The 25256-nt window shown below is 35.4% G+C and overlaps 1 protein-coding gene across 1 annotated transcript; it reads right to left on the bottom strand.

Annotated features, from left to right (window-relative positions):
• Nucleotides 1-181: 181 nt before the first annotated feature.
• Nucleotides 182-21655, bottom strand: LOC143405676 (afamin-like). Its single transcript, XM_076864036.2, has 14 exons — nt 21568-21655; nt 19482-19530; nt 19058-19190; nt 18142-18353; nt 17003-17135; nt 16318-16415; nt 15715-15844; nt 9744-9958; nt 6646-6778; nt 4276-4373; nt 3225-3357; nt 2169-2389; nt 1270-1402; nt 182-202 (listed from the first exon to the last, which is right to left on the bottom strand). Exons 1-14 carry the CDS (start codon nt 21653-21655, stop codon nt 182-184), a joined length of 1797 nt encoding a protein of 598 aa, XP_076720151.2.
• Between the last annotated feature and the right edge of the window lie 3601 nt (nt 21656-25256).

Raw genomic sequence — 25256 nt, 5'->3', positions numbered from 1 at the left:
GCAAGATCCATCTTGGGATTATGAGCTCCAGGCCATGTAGAATGGACCCCAAGTAGACATTGAAGCATGAGGGGGTAAAGCCAGGAAGAATGAATCAGCTACAAGTACCTCTGACCTTTGATTGAGACAGAAGGGATTACCTCTGGTGCTTTTAACTTCATATTTCTCAGGCAGCCTGACTTCAGTTGCCAATTTTGAGACCCTGCAATGGAAAACAGAAATAAAAACATATAGGAAGAAAAGGTTAAGATACTAACATCTAAATTTAGAAAAGCATGTTATTTTAAAGTTTAAAATAGAAATTTAAATCACTTCTACATTATATAAGATGATGGAGGACAACTTGAGAACAGACACTCAAGGTCTTCCATGAACTGCTAATACATTCATTATTTTCTTTACTTGGACCTAATAAATGCTAGATACCAATCAATATCCTCTTAGTTAAATTAAGCATATATTTTTTAAATATGATAATTTATACCAAAAATGTACTCAGTAGATGGATCTCAACCAGAATGAAAGATGTATGTGGTGTGTTTCTGTATATGAACCGTGACTTTTGAAGTGGAATGGGTGTTATGGGGGCAGAGATAAGAAGAAAGGAGATTTTGAGCACAATGAACAGGCCCTTCCAGGGTGCCATCCCCTACAGCTCACATTCATGGGTAACCAAGATTCATACCACAGTAGCTGCTGAGACACCATAGTCACTAAAGTGAGAGGAAGCAGGGGACACTCCCACCCACACTTGCTCCGCTTCCACTCCCTTATGTGCTCTAAACTGAGGGATGTCGGAAGACCCAGGCAGGTGAGCCAGTCACCTCTGCAAGGCTTTGCTTTCTCATACCCTTCCTGCTCTCCTCCCTTTGAAGTGGATAATGATTTCCTTTGTAGGTCACCTTGACTCTGTTTTATTAAGATGGTGAGTGATTTCAAACAGTAGGGTAAGGACCAATGGTATAACTCAAGGACAGTTATCACCCATCCATTTACATATGGTGACCTGAAATTCAGTTTGAATGATATGACCAAAGCTGCAGGGATTAGAACCCTGGTTTTCCTGACAGCTATTCTTCCACCATGTGCTCATGGAGGAGACAGTACCCAACACCTGAATCAGAGAGGTATCTGCAGGTGAGCTAGACAGTACCTGTGCTGTCAAACACAGAACTCAGAGACATTGCATAGTGGACACAGAGTCCCATTTTTAAATTTTATTTGAACAGAGATACCAGTTGCATCTCAGTGAGAAAGAAATATAACTACCTCTTCAAGAAAACAGGCTTCTGGCTCCTGCATTTTGCAGCATTTCTCTGCCATATTAGTGAAACTCGTAAACAAAGACTGCAGCTCCTCATAGGTGAGTCCAGGCTTGAGCTTCACCAAATTGACAAGAAATCTATGGCCCAAAGAAATCAAACAGAATTAATTTGCAATTTTTTCTTGACACTCTTCCAAAATGCTTGTTAGAGAATTGCAGACCTTGGGCATCTCAACTTGAATAAATATAAAGAGCTAAAATATTCCATTTTTGAAAAGGGCTTTTAAACTTTCCCATTAAAAGTACAGTATGGATTCTTTGGAGGGTTATGGAGCTACAAGCAAAATAGTATAAAATATGAACAGAACTACAAAATAAATTACTATACTTGATTTTTCTAGAAAATCTATCTCCAAAATAACTCAAATCTCCCTTCCTCAGCAGCAAAGTCATTTCCACTATGTTTGATACAGATATTGTGTAAATAAATTTAAAAACGGGTCTTATTTCTTGGCATTTAAAGTGTCACTTGAAGAATGAAAATAAAATTACTTTAGGGCTCCTCCTTTTTTCAATCATTAAGTAAAATACTCAAGACAAATATTCATGCCATTCTCTTAAGAAAACACAATTCATTGTGAACCTGTCCATGGGCGTTTTGCTAATTGCCCCAGCTCACATTGCCAAACAGTCTGCTAAGCACTCCAAGTGTCTAGCAGAGGAAAGACAAAATGGGATTATAAACAATGGCAGTAAATACGCACTGATGTTTTTCTGAATAGTAGAAAGGAGACGGTTTAGTGAAAGGACACCAAAAGCACATAACCCATTACAATAAACCTTCTCCAAGATGCATGGTATATCCCCAGGCTGAAAAAAGATGCATAGAAGAGCATGTTCATACCTGTCTTTCTTTCTTTGAAGCTCCTCATTCTGAGCCTGACACCAGTCCACACAAGAGGTAAAGAAACCTTGAGAGCTGGGTGGCTCATACATTTCATCACCTTTCAATTCTTTGAAGCAGAGCCTTCTGAAGGCAAAGTTTGCTTTACAACAGTGGTCCACAGCAGGGTTGATGGTTCGATTTTTATTTATTCCACATAATTCTCCAAGAACTAAATCTGCCTGCACCGATGAGAATTGGAACTCAAATATGACTTCAAATACTGATGGACTTTTGAAAAATATGATTAGATGAATAGTTATAAGCTCCATGATCACTGTGAACTTCACTCAGAAGACACAGGATCTCAAAACACTATCTTATATCCAAACAAAAGTGAAGCCTGGGGTCCTAAGTGACATTATGACAAAAATTCAAAGGACATCAGCTAGGATGCATACAGATTAATTTCTTGGTAACAAACTTTTAATTGTAAGCTGAGAACTTCAGTCAGCCAGCAGAAAGTGGTTAACAAACATTGTGTTCCTTGTTTATGTTCCCTTGCTGGGTACATTCCTTCCCAGGCCAAAAAAGGTTGGGCTGGAAGTAGCAGATCTCTTTCAGAACTCTTCCTCTTAGAGCAAAAGGGAGAATTTATATCAGTACTTAAAATTATAATGTTTCCTGCATCATTTTGAAATAATACTGTGATTCCTAGATCATTTACTATAACAAATCACTTCTCAGATAAATAAGAAATAGCAAAATAATTTAGAGAATCTTTGAAAAATATTTAAGACATTCTCTTTTGCTTCTTAGGGTCTTCACATGGTAAGCCAAAAGGAGGACTTGACATTACTTGCTCAACAATGTTGAAAACAAGGAAGAGAAGAAAGTAGATAAACCACTACCAATTGGTAAGTAGGAATATTTTTTCTTACTTTTTTTTTTAAAAAAAAATTTGTTTTATTTATTTATTTTTTATTGGAGCTTTATGATTGTACTCCGTAGTTGGGTTCATCCCAATAAACTCATACATGCACGAGAATCAATTTCAGATGTATGGGCCATGCTCACCAAATTATCAACACAGGCAAACTCCTCGCTTAGTGTACAGCAGGTAGTCAAAGCTGTCACCATTTCCTTGCCAAGAGAGATCAGTTCTTCAGTGGAGAGCTGGGGGGCTATCTTTGTGAGCTCGATAAGGGAGCTGAAAAAACATTCATTGAACAAAAACAAGTTCCCATTGTCCCTGGAAGAGCCATTGAGACCCAGACCCTTCAAGGTAAGTCGAAATTAAGTACAATGTGCTCCCTGCTCTCAGAAAATGGTAGAGAAATGTCTCCTCACTCTCCATCTTTCTCAACCTTGCCTCCTGTATCTCTGCACTTTTGCTCCCTTTCTCATTTCATGGTTATCTCAGAAGCTCTTAGATCTGCCTGTCTTGTATCCACTGTGGAGCTCCATGGCAGCAAATACCTTGGCTTATAAGTGAGAATCCTGCTTGAAATCCTTTGTGTAGTCAGTAAGTATTAACGGGAGAAACTGATAGACATGTGTTGGCACTGAGATGAAGGAAAATAAGATCTTTAATCCACTGGGTTTCAATTCTCAGCTAACTGCAAGATGGCAGAAATAGGGAAGTCATATTTTTTAAACATGTTTTGTTTTGAAGATGTTCACTATCAACAAAAACTGCACTCCATGATAACTAAGAAAATCAGAATTAACTGCATATTACTCATGAATGCACTGAAAGAATAAATATTACAGTGTTAAACAAATCCAGAGTTATTTCTATAAGCTCAGTTAAGATAAGCTTAAATCCCAGGCAAAGCATCTCTTTTTCAGGACATGGTAATGACCTTTAGTGTGCTCCATCCTACTCCCAAACAAGGCAAAATCCAGAGACCTGTTTGGGGAGTGGGAAAGCCAACTTCAAACATAAAATAAAATATCAGAGAATCAATTGTCCAGAATCTTGTGTCTTTTTCCATTTCTAACCTCATTTCTGATAGAGGCTTTAATGTGACAATTGACTTTTGTGTTTTTATTCTTTCCCAGAGTTTGTGAATTGCCATAACTAAGACTGACTTTTATTTTTTAACTCTGAGTATAAGCAACCTACTGGTATTTCAAACCATCCTTCCCCAAATTCTGCAACTGTTCACATTCTTGTTGGACCATCCTGAGGCTTCTCTCAGTTGTCTCATTGAATTTGTCTTCCTGGAAATTAAGAACAGTCACAGTTATAAACATTTTATCTAAGATTCAAACATAAGCCCTATGTCAACTTGTCCAATAGCTTTCCTATTTACAGAACATTTTTGAGATTCTCCTTATTATATATTACTCACTAAATTGAGAGCACTTTTTACACGTGTGTGTAAGAATTTGAATTTTTCAATTATAGATTTATTTTTTGCTGAATTTTGAAAGTCCAAAATTTTCATCATGTTGTACACTTTTTGGATCTTCAAGAGTTTCAAAGTACAATTCAGATTTTATGTTAACAATGACTATATTCCTTTATCAATTCAAATGGCCAGAGTAATTGTTATCTGCATTTTTAAGTAAATGAAACTGTTCTTGTAAAATTAATTTGACTTACTTGGAATTAACCAACAAGTAAGTATTACTGCAGAACATTTTAAATGGTGTTTATCTTTATCTTTTTTTCATTATTTGGATTTGGAGCCTAGGGGCCTCCAACAGTCATCTTCAAATATTTTATGGACTCTCTTGCATGGCATAAAATTGGACATCTTCCAAGTGACTACCAGAAAGAACTACATATCTGCATATGAATGTCATGGGACAAATATTTTTCTCTTTAAAAAGAAACTTTTCTAGCATCATGATTGGTTAAGAATCAGGAGCAGACTACCTTGTTAGGGAAAGTGACAGGGCAGAAATTAAAAAACTCAGTCTTCTTACTTCATTGTCAAATTTGAACCAGTAAACTAACATTTATTGCATGTAAAAGAAAAAAGTTTTAAAAAACAAAAGTAGCACATATCAAAGGAATGAGAAATTTTAGAAAGTGAGATACTTACATTTCTATAATATATAAGGATTCCATTAGAGTTAATATGAAAAACAATCTAATTTCAGTAGGGGTAACAAACATGAACAAATTATTCACAGGAAATTTATAAATGTAGTAGCTAAAATCATATGGGAAAAGTCTAATGAAATTTTAAAAATCAAGTAAATGTTTGCTTAAAATACAACCATTATTTTTTACATATAAATATCTCTCAATTTTTTTATTTTTTGATGGGGATCAAACTTACAACCTAGCACATTTTAGGCAGGCGCTCTACCACTGAGCTACATACCCAGCCCTATTTTTTATGCATAAAACTAAGAAGCTAATTTCCATGTGCAATGTTGGTAAATATGAAGTTGAAATGAGCATACTCAAGCATTGCTTTGGGACTATAAGCTGGCAAAGCATTTCTAGACAGTAACTTGGCATTTTGTATTCAATTTTTTTGATAGTCCATATATTTAGACCCAATATTTTCCCCTCTGACAATGTATCCTAACTAAACTCATAAAAATTAATAAAAATTAATAAAATGAGATACTTATGTCACTTATAAAATTAAAAAAAAAACACCTAACATCTACAATGCCTACAACAAATAGGAAAGCAGTTAAATTAGTTAAATCACTATGATATGAAACCATTATTTAAAGTGATATATATTTTGAAGTTTGTTTAATGACCCATAAGGTTGAAATTGGGACAGTCAAGGATCAGATTCTCTGTAGAGCCTCAGAGGGAACATGGTCTTTTCAACTGCTTTATTTTAGCCCTGTAAGATTCATTTCAGACTCCTGGTCTCCTGAAACAGAGATTTCTGTCATTTTAAGTCACTGACTTTGTCACCTAATAGGAAAATAATATAGCACCATCTATAGCAAACATTTCTATGACGCCAAATAAATTGCATGTTCAAATGTTTCCTATAAAGGAATTATTCCAATCTTGTTTTTATACAGGCACATACACGCACGCGCGCACACACACACACACACACACACACACACCTATATGTACAGAAAAGATGAAAGTAAATGTTAATTATAGCTATTTCTTGGTGAAAGAATCAGAAAGTCTCTTATTTTAACTTTTTCTTTGTAATCTTTACTACTTTTCTAGTCATCTATAACAATCTATCATTTTTAAAATCATACCAAAATCCAAAAGGAATCCATAAAATAGAGCACAGAAATAAAAGTGGAAATAGAAAATGATGAAATGGAGTTTTTTGGATTACGACTGAACTAGTACTCCAAAACATATTAACCAAATTGATGATGTAGTTTTTGCCAAGGATTATCCACATTGAATCTAAAATAGATTCAGGTCAGTCAATCACATTTTACAGTTCTAAACTGAAGTAAAACTTCAATGTGGATTTTTAGGCATTTTATTTATTTATTTATTTATTTTAGATTTTTCTGAACCTGTGACAATGGAACCTACCGCCTGACGGTAACAGTCTGGAGGGTTTTCTTTGTTGCAACAATCTGCCAGGAGATCCTCATATACTCTTGCAATTCTTAGAAGCTCTGGTGTAGACAGCTCTGGGTGTCTCCTTGAGTATTCATAAAGAAATCTGAGATATGTAAAATATTTTATATATTAGAACTTAGAGAAAAACATCCAGCCCCACTTTCTTTTAGGCTACTCACTTCTAATACTGAATCTGCTTTCAAATGCTAAGCTCCTCCTCTGGTTTGGTTAATTCTCTTCCATGTTATGTTTTAGAATTTTTTTTTAACTTGAGTGGATAGAATTTTTAGTTTCTTAGAGTTAATTAGTATTACATAATGCAGCTCATAAAGTATCAGAAATTTACATGGTGCAACCAGTACGTTAGCAAATACACACTAAGAGGAATTCTGTCGGAAAATACATTCAGCCTTCCAAATTTGGGATGGAGGCAGTGTGGCTTTCTTTTCAGAAAGGGCAGCCTTCGTGAGACATGAAGAGCAGCTTCTCCTGTTACTTCCACCTGTTATTTGACAAATTATAGGATAAATCACCCGTTTGGCTCTAAATCACTGGCAGTGGTTTCCATGGCCTCTGAGGAGGCTCCCAGAATACAAGTGGGTGTGACCTGGGGAGAAGGTGGGAAGGGAGAGGAATGAGGCTAACACTCACTGAGTCTTGGTAGGTACTATGCCCTGGATCAAGTTTTGGACATAGGAGATAAAGATACACTTTGGGGACTTTGTATTCTTACTTTATTTCACTTAGTTCTCAAGGCAGATACTATTTTATAGCTGAAGAACTAAGTCCCAGACTGGTTTGCTACAGGTTGAGCATCCTTAATCTGAAAATCTGAAATCCAAAGTGCTCCAAAACTTTTTGAGCTCCAACATGAAGCCACCAGTGGAAAATTCCACGCCTGACCTATCTGATAGGTCGCAGTCAAAATGCATCTGCACCAAAAACCTTGTATAAAATTTCTTCAGGTTATATGTATAAGATGTATATGAAACATAAAACTTAATGTTTATCCTTGGGTCTCACCCCAAGATACCTCAATAAGTATATAAAGTATTCCAAAATTAAAAAAAAGAAAGAAATCATAATTTAAAACACCTCTGGTCCCAAGCATTTCACTTAAGGGATTCTTAACCTGTATTAATGGAAGCTTCAAAATTTGACCCACAGATCCCATGAGATGCCTACTCCATTTTTTTTTTATAAAAAGTCAACTCTTCCTCAAGAGAGCTATCTTCTCAGCTATGCTATTTACAATATTCTTCTCAAAAGAATCTCACCTCTTCATGCAAAATAAGCTTGAAATCTTCCATGCTTTGTGAGAACAATATCTCAAAAAAGTTTTTCATGACCAAGTGATTCTTTCCAGATTCCCATCTGCCCTCTTGGTCCCATGTGAGGAATACATTCCCAACCCTACTGGATTGGTGCTTAACCTTCAGAGAATTGGGCCCTTAAGACCTGATGTAAGCCATGAACTAAGTGTGATGAGAATTCCAACAATGATGCCAATGATGAGGATAATTGTTCCCATTTATTGAGCACCCATCAGGTATAACTTATCGCTCTGTTCTGTTTATTTTGATTAACTTCCCATAAGTCATGACAAGCAAAACAACACCATGATAATAAGAGCAAGAGTTTGTAGCCAAACTCTTTGCATTGAAATTCTGGCTCTGTCACATATAAGCTGTATGACAAGTTATCTAACCTGTCTGTGCCTGTTTCATCACTTGTAAAATGATGGTAACAAAAGAGCACTAAACTCAGAGAGTTGTTTGGAAAATCTACTTGGTAAATAGATGATTAGCCCTTAAAATTTAGTAAGCATTCAATGAACATTAGCCATTATTACATTCTATAACTTCAATTGGAGACTTCATTCCAGAGCTCCAGGTTCACAGGTAAAGTCATCTCTGGACAGTCTCAATTACTCCACAGACACCTCCAGTCAATCTACTCAGATCTCAAGTGTGTTTTCTTTCCAACAAAACCTATTTCTTCACTCATACCTCCCATCCCATTGAATGGGGAAATCACCTATCCCAGTCATGTTAACCTCAAACTGGGATATAATCCAGGTACAGTTTCTAAAAAATAAAAATGATTTTTGCCTTTTCTGATTCTTCATTAAAAGCCCTCCAGGGCTTCCTATTACTTAGAATGCCTGCATGATCTGACCCGTCTTACACTACCTGATTTCTCACTGCAGATTCCCTACAGAGTCATGTATACACCAAGCAGGTTTTATTTCATTCCATGCTCTACCCTCTCTGTCTAGATTGCCAAAATTTCTTCAAGCACCACTTCCCTACTGAGCCTTTCCAGAGTCCCTAGATACAATTGGTACTTCTTCCTCTAACCCCACATTACCTAGCACATAGTGCTATCAGAACGAAAAGGACATTTTTCACACTTATTCAGTTATACAATTGCCTCTTCCCATTTCACACTTCCTGGGATGAAGCCATCCTAAAGGCAGAAACCCAGTAAAATCTTTGGGTGATATTTCATTACCAATGGCTTTAAATGAATATTCTTTCATGAACTTTCTATATGATGAAAATTAAAGTACGACATTTAACCTGTCCTAGTGACTCAACCAGAACTCAGATTTAGTCCATGCTAACCTTCCCCTTAACAGCTGTCGGGGAGCAGGGCATGGCAGTTAACTTCTTAGGCCAGACTTCTTGGGGTCAAATCCTCACTCTGCCATTTATGGCTGTGAATCTTAAGTCCCTTAACTTCTTTCTTAAGCTCATCTGAAAAATTGGGAGAAACTACTTATTTTATGTCATTGTGGTGAGAATTAAAAAGGAAACTCTGTATAAAATATTTAGTGTATTGCCTGGCACACATCAAGTACTCCATATATGTTAGCCACCGTTCCAATAATACAGCTAACTATATGAAAACGCTATAGTTATAGCTGTGACTTTTTAAAAAAAATTGCATGATATCCAGTGAATTATAAATTTTCTTGTCCTTTCACACAGATTAGCCTACATAGAACAAATCTTAAAGGGTTTCCTTCTGTTTGCCTTATGAATTTTAGTAGATAGTTATATTACTCAGCAAAAAAGTTGCCTGGGTCAGTGTCTCTTTCTTGACACACATTTTCATTGTCAGTAAATTTTGCTTCTCTTAGAGATAAATCCTGTGGTCTACCATCTTTACTTGAGTTAATTATGCATGCTTCACGCTCTGGCATTTTCTCTTCACAGCACTCTTTGATTTTGCTGGAGATGGATTCTTGTTTTGAACAAATATGGCTCATAACCTGGCTCTGTAACAAATAAGAATGAGAAATTACTTTATTTTCAAAGCTTCTTCAGGGCTGGGTTTTGCTTCATAAAGGAATGGCTGCATAGAAAATCAATCATGAACATAATATCTAGTATTGCTTCATAAGCTAATTTTATAGCTGGAGTTCATTTAATTTTCTATTCACTTAATACATGGGAAGTTTCACATTAACACAAATTTTATTTTCCTCAGGATTTAAAGTAAGATAATTATGAAAAGTGCCTCTGTGTGTGTGTTAATATTTGTTGTTAAGTATTTACCTTTTAATACTTTACCCCTAGTCCTGTGATATGTTAGCATTTTATATTCTAAGTATTGACATTTTTCCATGAAAGTGTCATGTGCTTTTAATGGTGGCCATCAAAGACATGTCAATGTAATGACTATTGTCTTGGTCTTCTCTTGTGGCTTAAGACTCTTTGACAAAGCACATAATAAAATTCAATAAATATTTGATTAAATGGATGAAAGAATAGTAAGCAAATAAACAACTATAGCAATTATCAGAATTAAAACTTCTCAAATATGAAAAGCTATCCTACTCATAGTATCACTTTCTATGGATACTATAAATTTGAAATAATCAATCATTCAAATTATCAAATGATGTACAAAATAGTAAACCTTACTCTTGTCTTTTATCCATATTCTTCATCCCAATTCTGACCTCTACATAAAGTTTGGAAGTTAGGGAAAGGGTGAGGTTATTTTATTTGCACATTAGTTGGATAATCTCTGGTGAACTCAAATATAAAAATCCTCAATAAATATTTGCAGACTGAATTCAGAAACACATTAAAACATTGACACATGATTAGTTTGATGTCATTCCATGGATGCAATGATGATTTGACATATGCAAGTTAACAAATGTAATAAAACACATAAATAGAATGGAGGACAAAATTCAAATGATTCTCTCTGTAGATGCAGAAAAAATCTTCAATAAAATTCAACACACTTTCATAATAAAAGCCCTGAAGAAACTAGGGACAGGAGCATCTCACCTCAACATCATAAAAGCTATATATGACAAACCCAAAGCCAGCATCATACTGAATGAGGGAATACTGAAAGTGTTTCTTCTGCAATCACTTCCTACTCCTCACCAATACCAAACTTGAAATTTTAGCTGGAGAAATTAGGTAAGAGAAAGAAATTAAAGGGGTAGAAAAAAGGAAGAAGTAAAGTATCCCTATTTGCTGCTGACATGATCCTACACTTAGAAGATCCTAAAGACCCTACTAGAAGACTTTTAGATCTGATAAACAAATTCAGCAAAGTAGCAGGATACAAAATTATTGTACAAGTGAAAATATGTACAATATAATGCCTTTCTATATATCAGTAATGAATCTACTGAGAAAGAAATCAGGAAAACAATTCACAGTAACCAAAATACATGCATATATACATACATACCTAGGAATAAACCTAACCAAGGAAGTGAAAGACTGCTACAATAACAATTGCAGAACACCAGAAAAAAAATTAGAGACTAGAAAATGGAAAGACCTCCTATATTCATGGATACACAAAATTAACATTGTTAAAGTGGACTAAAGGCAATCTTAAGATTCAATGCAATCTGCCTCAAAATACAAATAACCTTCCACACAGAACTAAAGAAATAATCCTAAAATTCATATGAAAGAACAAAAGACCCGGAATATCCAAAGAACTCATGAACAAAAAGAGCAATACCCAAGGCATCACAATGCCCAATTTCAAAATATACTACAGAGCTATAGTGACAAAAGCATCATGATATTGCCATAAAAACAAACATCTAGAGCAATTGGGTAGAATAAATTTGCAATTAAACCCATTCAGCTATAGTCATTTGATTCTGGATAAAAATACCAAAACATAAAATTGGAGAAGCCCCTTTAACAAATGGTGGTGGGAAAACTGAATATCCATGTGTAGATCTCATCCTGTACAAATGTCTATTCAAAATGGATCTAAGATCTAAGTATAAGACCTGAAACTTTTGAAAACCACTAAAACAAAACACAGAAACACTTCAAGATATAAGAACAGGCAATAATTTCATAAACAGGGGACCTATAACTCAGGAAATAGCAACAAGAATTGATAAATGGGATGTCATCAAATTACAAACTTCTCCACCATGAAGGAAACAATTGACAGAGTGAAGAGAGAGCCTATAGAATGGGAAAAAACCTTTGCCTGCTACTGTTCTGACAGGATTCATATTCAGAATATATAAAGAAGTCCCAAACCCTTAACACTAAAAGCAAAATAAAACCCACTCAGTAAACGGACAAATGAACTGAACAAACTTCTCCAAAATGTATGAATGGCCAATAATTTTAAATGCAAATCACAGTTACACTGAGATTCCAAATTATCCCAATCAGACTGGCTATCATCAAGAGTATAAAAAGGAATAAATTCTGTCAATGATGTGTAGGAAACACTTACATACTAATGTAAATTAGGACAGCCACCATGAAAATCAGTACAAGGTTCCTCAAAAAACTAAAAATAGAATTATCATATGATGGAGCTTTCCCACTCCTGGGTATTCATCTGAAAGAATTAAAGTCAGCACGTTTTACAAATGCCTTCATACTCATGTTTACTGTGACACAGTTCACAATAGCCAATTTGTAGAATTAGCCCAGATACCCATCAACAGATGACTGGAATAAAAAAAAAAAAAAAAACATGGTATATATACACAACGAAGTATTATTCGGCCACAAAGAGGACACAAATAAATTTATGTCATTTGCAGGAAAACGAATGGAACTGATGATCATTATGTTAGGTGAAATAAATCGGATTTAGAAAGACAAGTAATAGATGTATTCTCTCATATGTGGAAGCTAAAGGAAGGAAAAAACCAAGAAAGTCATCATGAATGTAGAAAAGAGACTACTGGTGTAGAGGAAAGGGATAGGGGAGGCTAAGAGAAGGCAATGGGGAATGAAACTGATCAAATCAGACTCATGCTGGAATATACAACAATGAAACCCACTGTGCTATGTAGTTAATATGTACCACAAAAGAAAGAAAAAAAAAATCTAATCTGGCCCCCGATCCTCTCCAGATGCTCCAGAATAATGCTGTACATTCTTCTTACTCTGATCCAGGCTCACGGGCTGTTTCAGGTCTCCCTGCCTCTACTCAAATTATTCTCATTGCCTGGAATCTTTTGGTGAACATTGAGGGTAAGGAATGGATGAATTTGGGGGCTGAGGCAAAAAGTGGAAGGGGTCTGGCACCATATTCCTAATAAACCACACAGAACTAGGGCACCACTTCCCACATTCAGATCTCAAATGAGGCCATCAGTGTCCCAGGAACAGCATCATTATTCTCTGAGAATCTACTTCTATTTTCAATTAACAACAATTGAATTCCTTTTATTTCTCTATAAAGACATTAAAGAGAGGCTCATTTGAAATCCAATACAATATCTTAGTTTTAGTTCTAAGCTTCACAGAAATTTTTAATTATGTCCTAATTTAGTACTTGAGACTTAACATTATAAATCCCACATTTCCATAAGCAACAAAACACCACAAAAAATAAACACTAGTGAGGTTCCTTTAACTGCAATACTGTTGGGAATAAAACAATTCTTGGGAAAGTCTGCTCTCCATTGCTTAAAACAAAAGGGATATTTCTCAATATCCTGAAATTCATGTTATTTAATTAAAATACTATCTTCACTAGAGTCTAAAACAATTAAACTAAATTCACTATGACAAAGCCTAATTTCCCTGAAGCAGAAATCAGTATATTTTTCATGAAATTGTGTTACCTTTGATTTCATGGACAATTTAAACACGCCAAAAATATGTTTGCCAATACATTCTCTTATAAAACCACTTTAATGGTTACCAGATGGTGAGGGGCAGATATTGGAGAGATGTTGCTCAAAGGACACAAAATTTCAGTTCAACAGGAAGAGTAAGTTCAAGAGATCTATTATATATCATGGTAACTATTGTTATTAAAATACATTAAACATTTGAAATTTTCTAAGAAGTATATTTAAAGTGTTTTTACCTCAGAAAAGATAAGTGTATAAGAAGATGCATATACTAATAGCTTTATTTACATTAAACAATGTATACATATATCAAAATGTATCCTATACCATAAATGCACATATTTTTACTTGTCAATTACAAGGAAGGAAGAAGGAAAGAAAGAAGGAAGGAAGGCAGGTAGAGACAGACAGATATATAGAGTCATCACAATACCTAACTTCAAAATGTACTACAGAGCTATAGTAACCAAATCAGCATTGTACTGGTATAAAAACCCAGATACCAACCAATAGAATAGAATAGAAGAGAAGAGAAAGCCCAGAAATAAATTCACACATCTACAGCCAACTGAGTCTCTGCAAATATACCAGAAACATATTGAAAAAAGGGGGGCGGGCATCCTCTTCAATAAAAAAAAATTAAACTTGACTCCTATCTTTAACCATTTAAAAATCAACTCAAAAAAATGGATCAAAGACCTAAATCTAAGACCTGAAACTATGAAATTCCTGGGGGAAAACAATTCTAAAACATCTGTACAGACGGTGAGTTTTTTGATAAGGACCCCAAAACAAAATTAGAGAAATGGAATTTCATCAAATTAAGAAACTTCTGCATGGCAAAGGAGACAACGTGAGGATGTAAGAAGATATTTACAAACTTATTCATCTGAGAAAGGGTTGGCATTCTGAATATAGAATGAACTAAAAAAATTAAATAACAGGAAAAACAGATAACCCAGTTTAAAAATAGGCAGGTGATCTGAATAGACATGCCTCATCAGAAGAAATACAAATGACCAGAATATAAGAAAAAGGGATTAACATCACTGTCAGGGAAATTTAGATCAAAACCACAGTGAGATGTCACCTAGTGCAGTCAAAATGGATATGATCAAAAAAAGCCAAAAAATAACAAATGCTGGTGAGAATGTAGAGGAAAGGTAACTCAAACACTTCTGATGAAAACATAAATTAGTAGTTATTATAGAGAACACTTTGGCGATTCCTCAAAAACTACCAATAGATATATGATCCACCTATTGCCCTTTTGGGTCTGTATCCAAAAGAAATGAAATCGGCTTATCAAAGAGATACCTGCACGCCTGCATTTACTACAACACTTTTAACAAAAGCCAGGGTGTAGAACCAACCGAAGTATCCATTGACAATTGAATAGATTAAAAAAAAAAAAAAAAGTGGTCAGTATACCCAATCGCATATTATTTAGCCATAAAATATTGATGGCAAAATGGACTAAACGGGAGAATATTATGTTAACTGAAATAAATAATCCAGGTGCAAAAAAACAAATATCATGTGCTTTCTTTCAAGTGTGGTAGCTTAAAAATTTTATTTCAAAGTAGATGGGGATAGAATAGCAATTACTAGAGACTGGAGCAGCACAAGGAAGAGGAGGTTGGAGAACAGCTATCAAAATATAGTTAGGCAAGAAGAACAAGTTCTGGTGTTCTACAGTTCATTAGGGTAAGTATGGTTCATAATAATTTATATATGTTTTATGAAAATCTAGAAGAGCTTGAAGACATCTAAACATGAAGAAATGATAAGGAGATGAAAATGCTATTTGCAAATTTGATCAGTATGCATTTATATGTCTATTGAAATATCACACTCTATCTAAGAAATATGCACAATTTCATGAGTGTCACAAATCACATTTTTACTTACTTTTGGAGAATACTTACCTGGTAACGAATGCACTGCAAAACATCCCCTTCACAGCATCCATCATACATGGAAGAAACATCTTCTAGGAGGGAAGTAAGCTCCTTAAATTCAATCTTGGGGAATTTTTGACTGAATACAGCAATATTTCTGGAAAGAGAATTGATAAACCACTGAAATAATTTGAACAACCATAAAACAATAGTGAGTTCTTTGTTCATACAACATAAACAGCTCCAAAGCCACTGGTACCACTGTTTGCCCAGGCGTCCTTATCTAGCAGCTGATGGTATTTTGCAGGATTGGTAGGATCACTATAAAAAAATCCCAGGCTAAAGTTTTCTGCCCTGCACACTGCTTGATCCAAGCAAACAAAAGACCTGAGAGAGATATTTCCTTCCATAATCACAGTAGGACACACTGTGTAAGGGCACCTCTTTAGCATCTCCCTTCCTCCCAAGTTTTATCTCATCTTGTTTTAATGACCTGGTTCTAAGCCATCAATGCTCACCTACCTCTGTGGAACTAGGAGGAATACAAGTGAAAAGGATCAATTATTTAACCAAAATGGGATACAGGCAAGAAAATGCAAGTAAAGACAAGACAAGTGGTATGGAACTTACACAGAGTTTAAGACTTTGGGTCCAAATTTCAAAAAGGCCCCACAGACAGTTTTTTGATAGGAAGACATTGCTTTTAAATATTGTGTGATAGGTGCTGCCTGAAGGAAAAGAGGAAATTCTGTTGAAAACAAAATCAAAATATCCCTATTCTCTTATTTTTAAACTCCATCTCCATCATTAGAGAGTTTGTTCAGAGAAGAAAATCTATGGAATTTTTGTTTTGGCACATTTGCATATGGAAAGAAATATGCATTTGTGGTACACTCTGAAGGCTTGGCTGGTGTCTCTGATGGCTGAACTCACTGGGATGTGTGGTGCTCACCTGGTTGGGCAGTATGCTGTGAGCTTGGCCATCTTGACTGCGATGGCTCCAGTGCCAAAGAGAAAATGTCAAAGAGGGTTTGTCCAGGATAGAAGATAAACAGTTCCCTTCACTCTGATATTCACTCACTAGTGTTTTCCTTCAACTTGAAAAGAAAACAAAGCCAGGACACAGAACCTGGAAATTTGTGGCTGTCTGACAAGGGTCTTGGGTAAAGAGAATGGGTTTAAATCAGTGATACTATCTTGGTATATGGGAATATGGTAAATAACTCTTTTTCTGAAAAACAATTATAATTTTAAGTGTCCAGAGCCTTGGAGTGGGACTATTCCTTATCCTTTAACGAAAAAATGCAATACCCACCTTTGCTTGAAAGCAGTTGGCTTTCTGTTGTTCTTCACAGCATGTTTTTGCCACTTCCTCAAAGCGAGCAGCAACAGTTAAAAGTGTAGGGCCAAAGGCAAAGGGGTTCCTTCTGGCAACTTCATGTATGTAGCTATGAAAAAGTTCAAAATATTTCTTAGGGCAGAGAAGAAGGGGTGGGGGTATAGCTCAGTAGTGGAGCACTTGCTTCACATGGGCAAGGCCCTGAGTTGCATCCCCAGCACTAAGGAAGGAAAGGAGGGAGGGTGGAAGGAAGAAAAGAAGGAAGGAAGAAGTGAGTGGAAGAAAGAAAAGAGAGGCAAGGGGAAGGAGAGAAGGGGAGAAGGAAAGGAATGGTAGATCACAGAAGGGAAGGGAGAGAAGATGGAAGGGAAAGAAGAGGATGAGAGGACAAGAAAAGCAAGTTCTGAAAAATGAACTTAAAAGAAAGATTTCCATTATAGCAAAATTTTATCCCAGGCATCATTATCCAGTCCCCAGGGATAATGTCCAACATTATCCAGTCCTTATCCCGGACATCCCTAACACCAAATTAAGGTTGATAATTGCATTTCAAATCCTACACACTCATCTATGAATAATCCCTTTCCCTCCCCTTGATGCCTGGCAGGTATCAGATTTCCCTTACACATTCAAAGAACAGCTACATACACTCACCCCATCTGAGATTCAAGGATAATTTTTGCTTATATTCAAATAAACTTATGACAGGTTTCAAAGCACACTAGCTTTCCAGAAAAACCTGTGCCTCTGCAATTACTGAACTATTAAAACAGGTTTTAGCTAAACACCCAATAATTTAATGTCTTCCCAAGGTAAGAGCTGAAACTTCACCTTGGGGAAAATATTTCATTTCCTCACTGGTTTCCTAGCAGTTTGATAGCACATATTTCTGTTCCAGGGTTTTTCTTATCAGAAGATACACAGTACTAATGTAAAGGACTTAAAGGTGGGCCCACATTTTTATATTGATAGATAGAGAACCTGCCACACAATACACATTGGTAGAATCAATCAATCAATTAACAAACCCAGTCATGTTATTTTGAGTGAATATTGGGTATAGCCCAAGAATAATGCTTTGATTAAATCATTCATCTACCAAAAATCAAACTTACCGATTTAGAAAAGATTCTGTGTTATTTTTATAAGCCTGGCATTTCTCTTCAGGATCCAGAGTAGGAAAAGGAGGGAGAAATCCTACATCAGCTTTCTTGTTATACAAGAAACAGAGTCTTCTTTCAAAGCCCATTTTACTGCAGCAGTATGAAAAATTATACTTCTGAGGCAACCCCTCTATAGCACATATCCTTCCCTGTAACACATTAATCTGGACAACAGAGAACCAAAGGACAATTTTTAGTCATGGTAAAGCTGTTCTATCTTCTGAAAGAAATAATGGGCAGAACAAATGATCGGTGCTATCTTATGGGAAAAGGATTGCAATTTCCCCACTATTGCCAGCAGAGCATCTTCACCCACATCCTTGACAATCATCCTGTGAGTTGGGAAGCTGTCTTTATCTCACCACAAGCCCCCCTAAGCTGTTACTCTTTCTTTGCTATCTATGTTTCCCTTGCATCATGGCCTTTCTCCTAGTCTCCCAAGGTAACAAAGTCAGTGTATCAGCAAAGGATGGAAATGGTGTTCAGTAGTTTCTAGAGATGCAGATGGTAACTCTGGAGGAGGCCCCAAATGGGGGTGTGGCTGCAAGTTCATATTGAGAGAAGCAGCTAAGAAGAATACCTCTGCACTTCCACATGCATGTTCATGCTCCTCTGCTGCCTGTATATATGTGGCAGATGCACATATAAGACACATGCCTACATACTGCAAGTGCATAAGCAAGTTCTCCTTTATATAGCAAAACAAAGTGCATCTCACCTGATGAACATTACTTTTCCTAAATACTGAAACTAGGTGAAATAAAAATGATGCACACAAGGCATGTTTCTTCTCATATTTCAATCCAGATACTTTCTCAGTGTTGGCAAATAATCTTGTGTATATAAGAATTGCAAGGGATTGACTTACAGCTATTTCTGCACACTCTGGAAGTGTCTTGTGAGCCAAACATTTATCCCTGTATTCTATGATGTCTTTCACCAGAATTTCCATTTCATCAAAGGTTGCTTCTTGAACATACTGAGCGAAGGCAATGATGGTGCTGCAACAGTCCACATGGAGAATCAATGATCATCTGCAGAATTCCCACTAACAAAAACTCAGAGAAATGTTCACTTGTTCAATAGCTTCATGAGATTAAGAACATAGGCCATAAATTTTAATTTTCCTAATAATTTAATTGCCTGGCCTGAATTTTATAATTATTGTTGTATTTACATTTTTATATGGTTTCAACTTGAATATATTTTCTTTGAGAAGCATTAACTTTTCTGGAATGAATCAGATAAGATTATAAAACTATAATCATCAGGAAGAATCTAGCACAACTCACATAGATCCAGTGTTCTCTTCTATAAACTTCTGGGTAACACCAAAGCTGTCTGAAAAGTAAAGATATTTAGGTTATTAAATATTCTGGTATTTTAATGTTTTCCTAGTCAATACCTATTATATGACACTTCAGCATACAAAGTATAAAACATTATGATAGAAATTTCCTTGACATTTAAAGAAAAAGATAAGAGTCAAATGAGCCAAATAGGAGATCTTAATCCCAGCTGATTATGTGCTCAGGAAACATTTACTAAATTGAACTGATTGAATTAATCTCAAACTGATAGGAATTCAGATTTTCCATTGATGGCTCTCCCAAAACAAATGTTAAATACTAACACCCTATCCATGCCAAATGTCTGTCACTTATGACTAGAGAAGTGATGTGAAGATTAACTATTAAGTAATATAATTCCAGAAAAGGAGTTCATAGGAGAGGCCTCAGCATGTTGATGGTCAGCGTAGTTTATAGTACTAGTCAGACATAGATATTTAAGTGATCTCCAGACTCACCTAAAATCACAGATTCTCTCCCAACGGTAATACATGTACCAGAAGACGTTTATTTTTTACACATAGACTATGTTTATGGAGTCCTTATGTTTTATCAAGCTGGACACTATGAAGCCATCAACAATGACCAAGAAGGATAAGTCCCCTGGATGTGGGGTTCTTAAGCCCCCTCATAGTGGAATAAGCGTGTGCCTATGACCACTATCCCATTTACAATCTGGTTATATATTTCACAGGGATGCTTTGTGATCCCTGAGTGAGGAACCAGAAAAGGATTTATAGGAGTGGCATACGGGTTGAGTATGAAAAAATGCAAAAGAATCAACTAACATTAAAATAAGGAACCCTGTCTTTCAATATGGAGAAAGTGATGTGATTGAAACACAAAGATGATAAATCTTAAGATGTATTTGAGGAAAACCAAATCATTTTGATGAGAAGGTAGATCATAAAAAAAGGTAATAGGACCTCTATAAGATGGAAAGGGCCTGGATTCAGATTATGGGATTTTTGCATGTAAAATTGAGTAGTTGGGCCCTCAATTGGAAGCCATCAAATATGTTTACACAAGATAGTAATATGATCATTGGTATCCACTAAGAATACCAATCAGGTAATGATAAATCTTATGTACAGGGACTTCCACAGTACCTAGTAAACAGAAACTGATAAGAACTATTGGTCAAATGTATAGACAGAAGAAGAAGGCCATTAGGAGATTTTTGCAATTGTCCTAGTGAGAAATCAGCAGGACCTTTATTTGGGTAGGAGAAATGGAAATGGAATGGAAAACAAGAGACAGGAAAGATATTACACAAAAATCCACAGGATTTTGAAACAGGTTGTTACAAGGTGGAAGGAGAGAGAGAACTGAAAAATGATCATTTTCCTCAAGCCCTGTGACTAGCCTCACTAGCAGGCTCTTTAGAAGTTGTCAATTTGGATAAAACGTAATTCACAATTTGAAGACCACTGGGACACTTAGGGAATGTTAGGGCAAGTTACAAAAAGATGCAACCTCCAGGACAGATGGCTTACAAAACCCTCCTCAAATGAAGTTTTCCCTCTTTGGACATAAGAAATAGAAAAGTTGCCCTTTTCTCCAGGTTGCACTTCCTAGAGCAGTTTTGGGGGCAAAGGACAAAATGTAGAGTTGAAGAGGGAGCAAGGTCTTACATTCTCTAAAGTTGTTCACCGTCTCTTAGGAGATATGTTAGGTGACACAAAATTTTCCTCCAAAATCTTAACTCATATCTGTTCTTCTGATTTTACCATTAACTCTACACATTTGCAAGAAATATTAATATTTTGAAATTCAAATTGTATCTATAAGGAACACCATCAATTTTGCCATAGGTTGCCAGAGTGTGAAAACTATCTATGCCTACAGATGTGTCATATGATCAACAAAATACAAATTTTGAAGAAGGTAGCTTTGAGATAACTGATTAATAAATATAAACTAGGGAGAAGGAGGAAAAAAACAAGTAAAGAAAAAAATTTTAAAATGTTACAAAGGAGTAACTACCCTAATTTTGTCATTCCTTACTGATATTTAGTACATTTCTTACCTACATCCTGAGTCTCTGTAAGCAGGCTTAGGGATTCAGTCAAGAACAATAAGAAAAAAATAAAACCTGAAAATTTTAATTGCTTCATTTTTCTAAACAAATCACCTTCACAAAAGAAAGTCTTGTGGCTGAGAAAGCCATTTTATATTATTCTTTCACACAATTAGTTAAAAAGTAACCTATTTAATCTATTTATGAAATACTGCATATTTGATTTTTAGTCACACAGCAGAATTTCTTGCTAACTATTAACTAGGGGAAAATGCCTCTGTATTTTCCTGGAAAAATCCATCATGTTAGAAAAAGGGTCCACAAGCTAAGTATGCACATACTTAATCAATTAGACAACTAAAGGGAAAAAAACCTTGAAATACTGAAAATATTAAAGGAGAAAGAACTAGAATAGAAAATTCACCAAAATAAAAACAACTGTAACATTAAGTTCCACTGTTAATCAAAGAAAGTTAAACTTTAAAATATTAAATTTTGTATATCTCATAGAATTAGAACAAAGAAAGCTATGAAAATATCTAATTCTGGAAATATGTAGCAAAATAAGTGCTCATATATTCAAAGCTCTTGGAAAATAAGCTTATAATGAGACGTCATAGTCTTAAAAATACCCGTGTCATTTGTACCAATCACCCAGATTCCAGAAATCTATTCCAAAGACATGATTCTATATATGGAAATATTTTTTAATATGGGCTCTTAGCTCTGGCTTTTGATACATAGCCTTTATTATGTTGAGGGACATTCCTTTCTGTACCTAATTTACTGAAAGTTTTCATCATGAATGAAGGTTGAATTTTGCCAATTTTTTTTCATTGAGAGGACCATACAGGTTTTGTCCGTTATTCCATATGTGGTATATCATAGTTATTGATTTGCTTATGTTTGATCATTTTTTCACCCCAAGGATAAAACCTATTTGATTGTAGTGAATTATCCTATTAATGTGCTGTTCAATTGAATTTGCTGAGGATTTTTAAAAGAATTTCTTGCACTATTGGTCATCAGAAATATTGGACTACAATTTATTTTCTTGTAATGTCCTTGTCAGGCTTTGGTGTCAGGGTAATATGAGTTTCATAAAATAACTTCGGAAGTGTTTCCTCCTCTTTGAGTTTTTGTGAAGAGTTCGAGAATGATTGACATTAGTTTTTTAAATGTTTGGTAGATTTCAGCTATGAAGACTTTTGATAAAATTTGCATTATGTTGTTCTTGAATGGAATGTTGTGTATACGTCTATTAGGTATAGAGGTCTAAAGTGTAATTTTGCTGAACGTGGAAAATTGAAGTCCCTATTATTAAACATTGCAATTTATCTCTCACTTTATATCTATTAATGTTTTTTTTTATATCATTAGGTGTTACAATTGGGGATGCATATACATTTATAAATAGTATGTCTTCTTGATGAATCTCCCCATTATCATTAATAATTGCATTATTTGTTTACTTTTCAGGTTTTGACTTAAACTCTCATTTGCCTGATGTAAGTATAGCTACCTCTGCTATGTTTTGGTTTCCACTTGCATGGGATATCTATCTTTTTCATCGCTTCACTTTCAGACTGTGTCTATTCTTAGAAGTGAGGTGAATCTCATGTAGACAGGATAGAGTTGAGTCTTTTTAAAAACTCCATTGAGTCAGTCTATATTTTTAGATGGAAGAATTTAATCTACTTACATCCAAGGTAATTATTGAAAGACAAGGATTTACTATTACAATTTTGTTAGATTTTTTTCTAGTATTTTACACATACTTTGTTCCTTTCTCCCCCTCTTTCTATCTTCCTCTGTGGTTTGGTGATTTTCTGTAATAATGGGCTTTTAATTCTTTTTGTCTTTTGTGTACCTACCGAAAGTTTCTGCTTTGTGATTATCATGAGGATTACTTAAAATATGACTATGCATTCATTTTACCAGGAATGTGTGTATTTTTTGTGTGTTTTCTTGATACAAATTAGTATTTTTTTCTTTCAGCTTGAAGAATTTTAACATTTTCTGTAAGGCTAGTCTAATGCTGAACAACTTCCTCAATTTTTGTTTGCTGGATTAGGTTTTTATTTCTACCTCATGTCTGAAGAACAGCTTTTCTAAATGATTTTGATTGGTAGTTTTTTTCTGTCAGCACTTTGTATTATCCCTTTATTTCACAGCCTATAAAATTTTTGCTGTATTGAGGCTCTTTTTAATGTACTATGCTTCATTTCTCTTGATACTACCAAAATAATTTTTCTTTGATCTACCATAGTTTGATTATAATGTGAACACCTCAATTTGTTGAATTTGACTGGAGACCTCTGAGCATCCTATTCCTGAAGGATGTTCATCTTTCCCCAGATTTAGAAAGTTTTCAGCCATTACTTCTTTAAATATACTTCGTGGCCCATCTTATCTCTCATACTTCTTAAAATTATGCAAATGTAGTTCTTCTGATGGTGTCCAATAATTTTTACAGACTTTTTAAATTCCTCTCCTTTTTTCTCTAGCTGATAATTTCAAATGTCCTAGACATGAGCTCACTGATTCTTTTTCTGCTTGATCAAGTTTGCTAATAACAATTTCTATTGAATTTTTAAATTCTGTTGTACTCTTCACCTAACATATCTTTTTTATTGTTTATGCCTCTATGTCAAACTTCTTGATTTATTACCTTATTGTTTCTCAAACTTTATTTAATTTTTCTATACACATTTTACTTTAGCTCACAGAACTTTTAAAAGATGTTAATTCTGAATTCCTTGTCAATAATTTAATGAATTTCCATCTATTCGGTGCTCTTTACTAGAGCCTTATTAATTTCTTTTGGTGATGTCATGATTCCCTGATTCTTATTTATTTATTTATTTATTTTTGGTGGGTGGGAGGGGTACTGGGGATTGAACTCAAGTGCACTCAACCACTGAGCCACATCCCCAGCCCTATTTTTTATTTTATTTATAGACCGATTCTCTCTGAGTTGCTTAGCCCTTTCCTGTTGCTGAGGCTGGCTTTGAACTTGCCATTCTCCTGCCTCAGCTTCCTGACTGCTGGAAATATAGGCATATGCCACTGCACCCAACCTTCCCTGATTCTTCACAATCCTTGTGTCCTTTGATTTTTGTCTGTGCATTTGAAAAAGAAACCACCTCTTCCAGACTTTCTACCTGTTCTTTGGCAGGAATACACCTTCACTTTTTAGCTTATAGGATTCTGGATGGGCCAGTTGGTAATTATGATAGGCAGGCAGATTTTGCTGCTGGGTTCTTTAGTTAGGCTAGTCCATTGTCTTTGCTTTCTGAGTATGTAGGGCTACTGGATGGGCTCCACTATCTGATAAGATGACTGGCTAGACTCTGAAATGAGGCAAAGCTACTGGCTGAGCACTTCAATAGCCTCTCATCAAGTAGGGATACAAGCTGTATTTATTAATCAGATGGTATTGCTTTTTGTATTCTGCATTTGGGCAGGGTCACAGTATGGGCTCCAATGTTACAGCTGTTGCTTGGGACAAACAGAAACAGAAATTATGCTAAATGGGGATGTACAGTTGAGGCTTGTCTCTCTGCCTAGGAATAGCTTTGGGGTGGGTGGGCTTGTTTAGATTCCCATACTGAGTGGGAGCAGCCACTATGCTCTGTAGAAATGTATGGACAGCCTTCAGATTGGTTCTGAGTCTGGGAGGGATGGCTGTCTAAAGA

The sequence above is a fragment of the Callospermophilus lateralis genome, chromosome 8 (assembly GCF_048772815.1).
Source record: "Callospermophilus lateralis isolate mCalLat2 chromosome 8, mCalLat2.hap1, whole genome shotgun sequence".
NCBI classification, from domain to species: domain Eukaryota; kingdom Metazoa; phylum Chordata; class Mammalia; order Rodentia; family Sciuridae; genus Callospermophilus; species Callospermophilus lateralis.
This window is presented reverse-complemented; position numbering and strand designations above follow the sequence as displayed.

Excerpts from the sequence above, each read along its gene's own strand:
- LOC143405676 (XM_076864036.2), bottom strand. The coding sequence starts at position 21,655 with ATGAAGCAATTAAAATTTTCAGGTTTTATTTTTTTCTTATTGTTCTTG. Across the intron at positions 16,416-17,002 it reads CCAACTGCTTTCAAGCAAAG|GCAGCACCTATCACACAATA; the intron begins GTGGGTATTGCA and ends CTTTTCCTTCAG. Across the intron at positions 203-1,269 it reads AAGCCTGTTTTCTTGAAGAG|GGTCTCAAAATTGGCAACTG; the intron begins GTAGTTATATTT and ends TTTCCATTGCAG.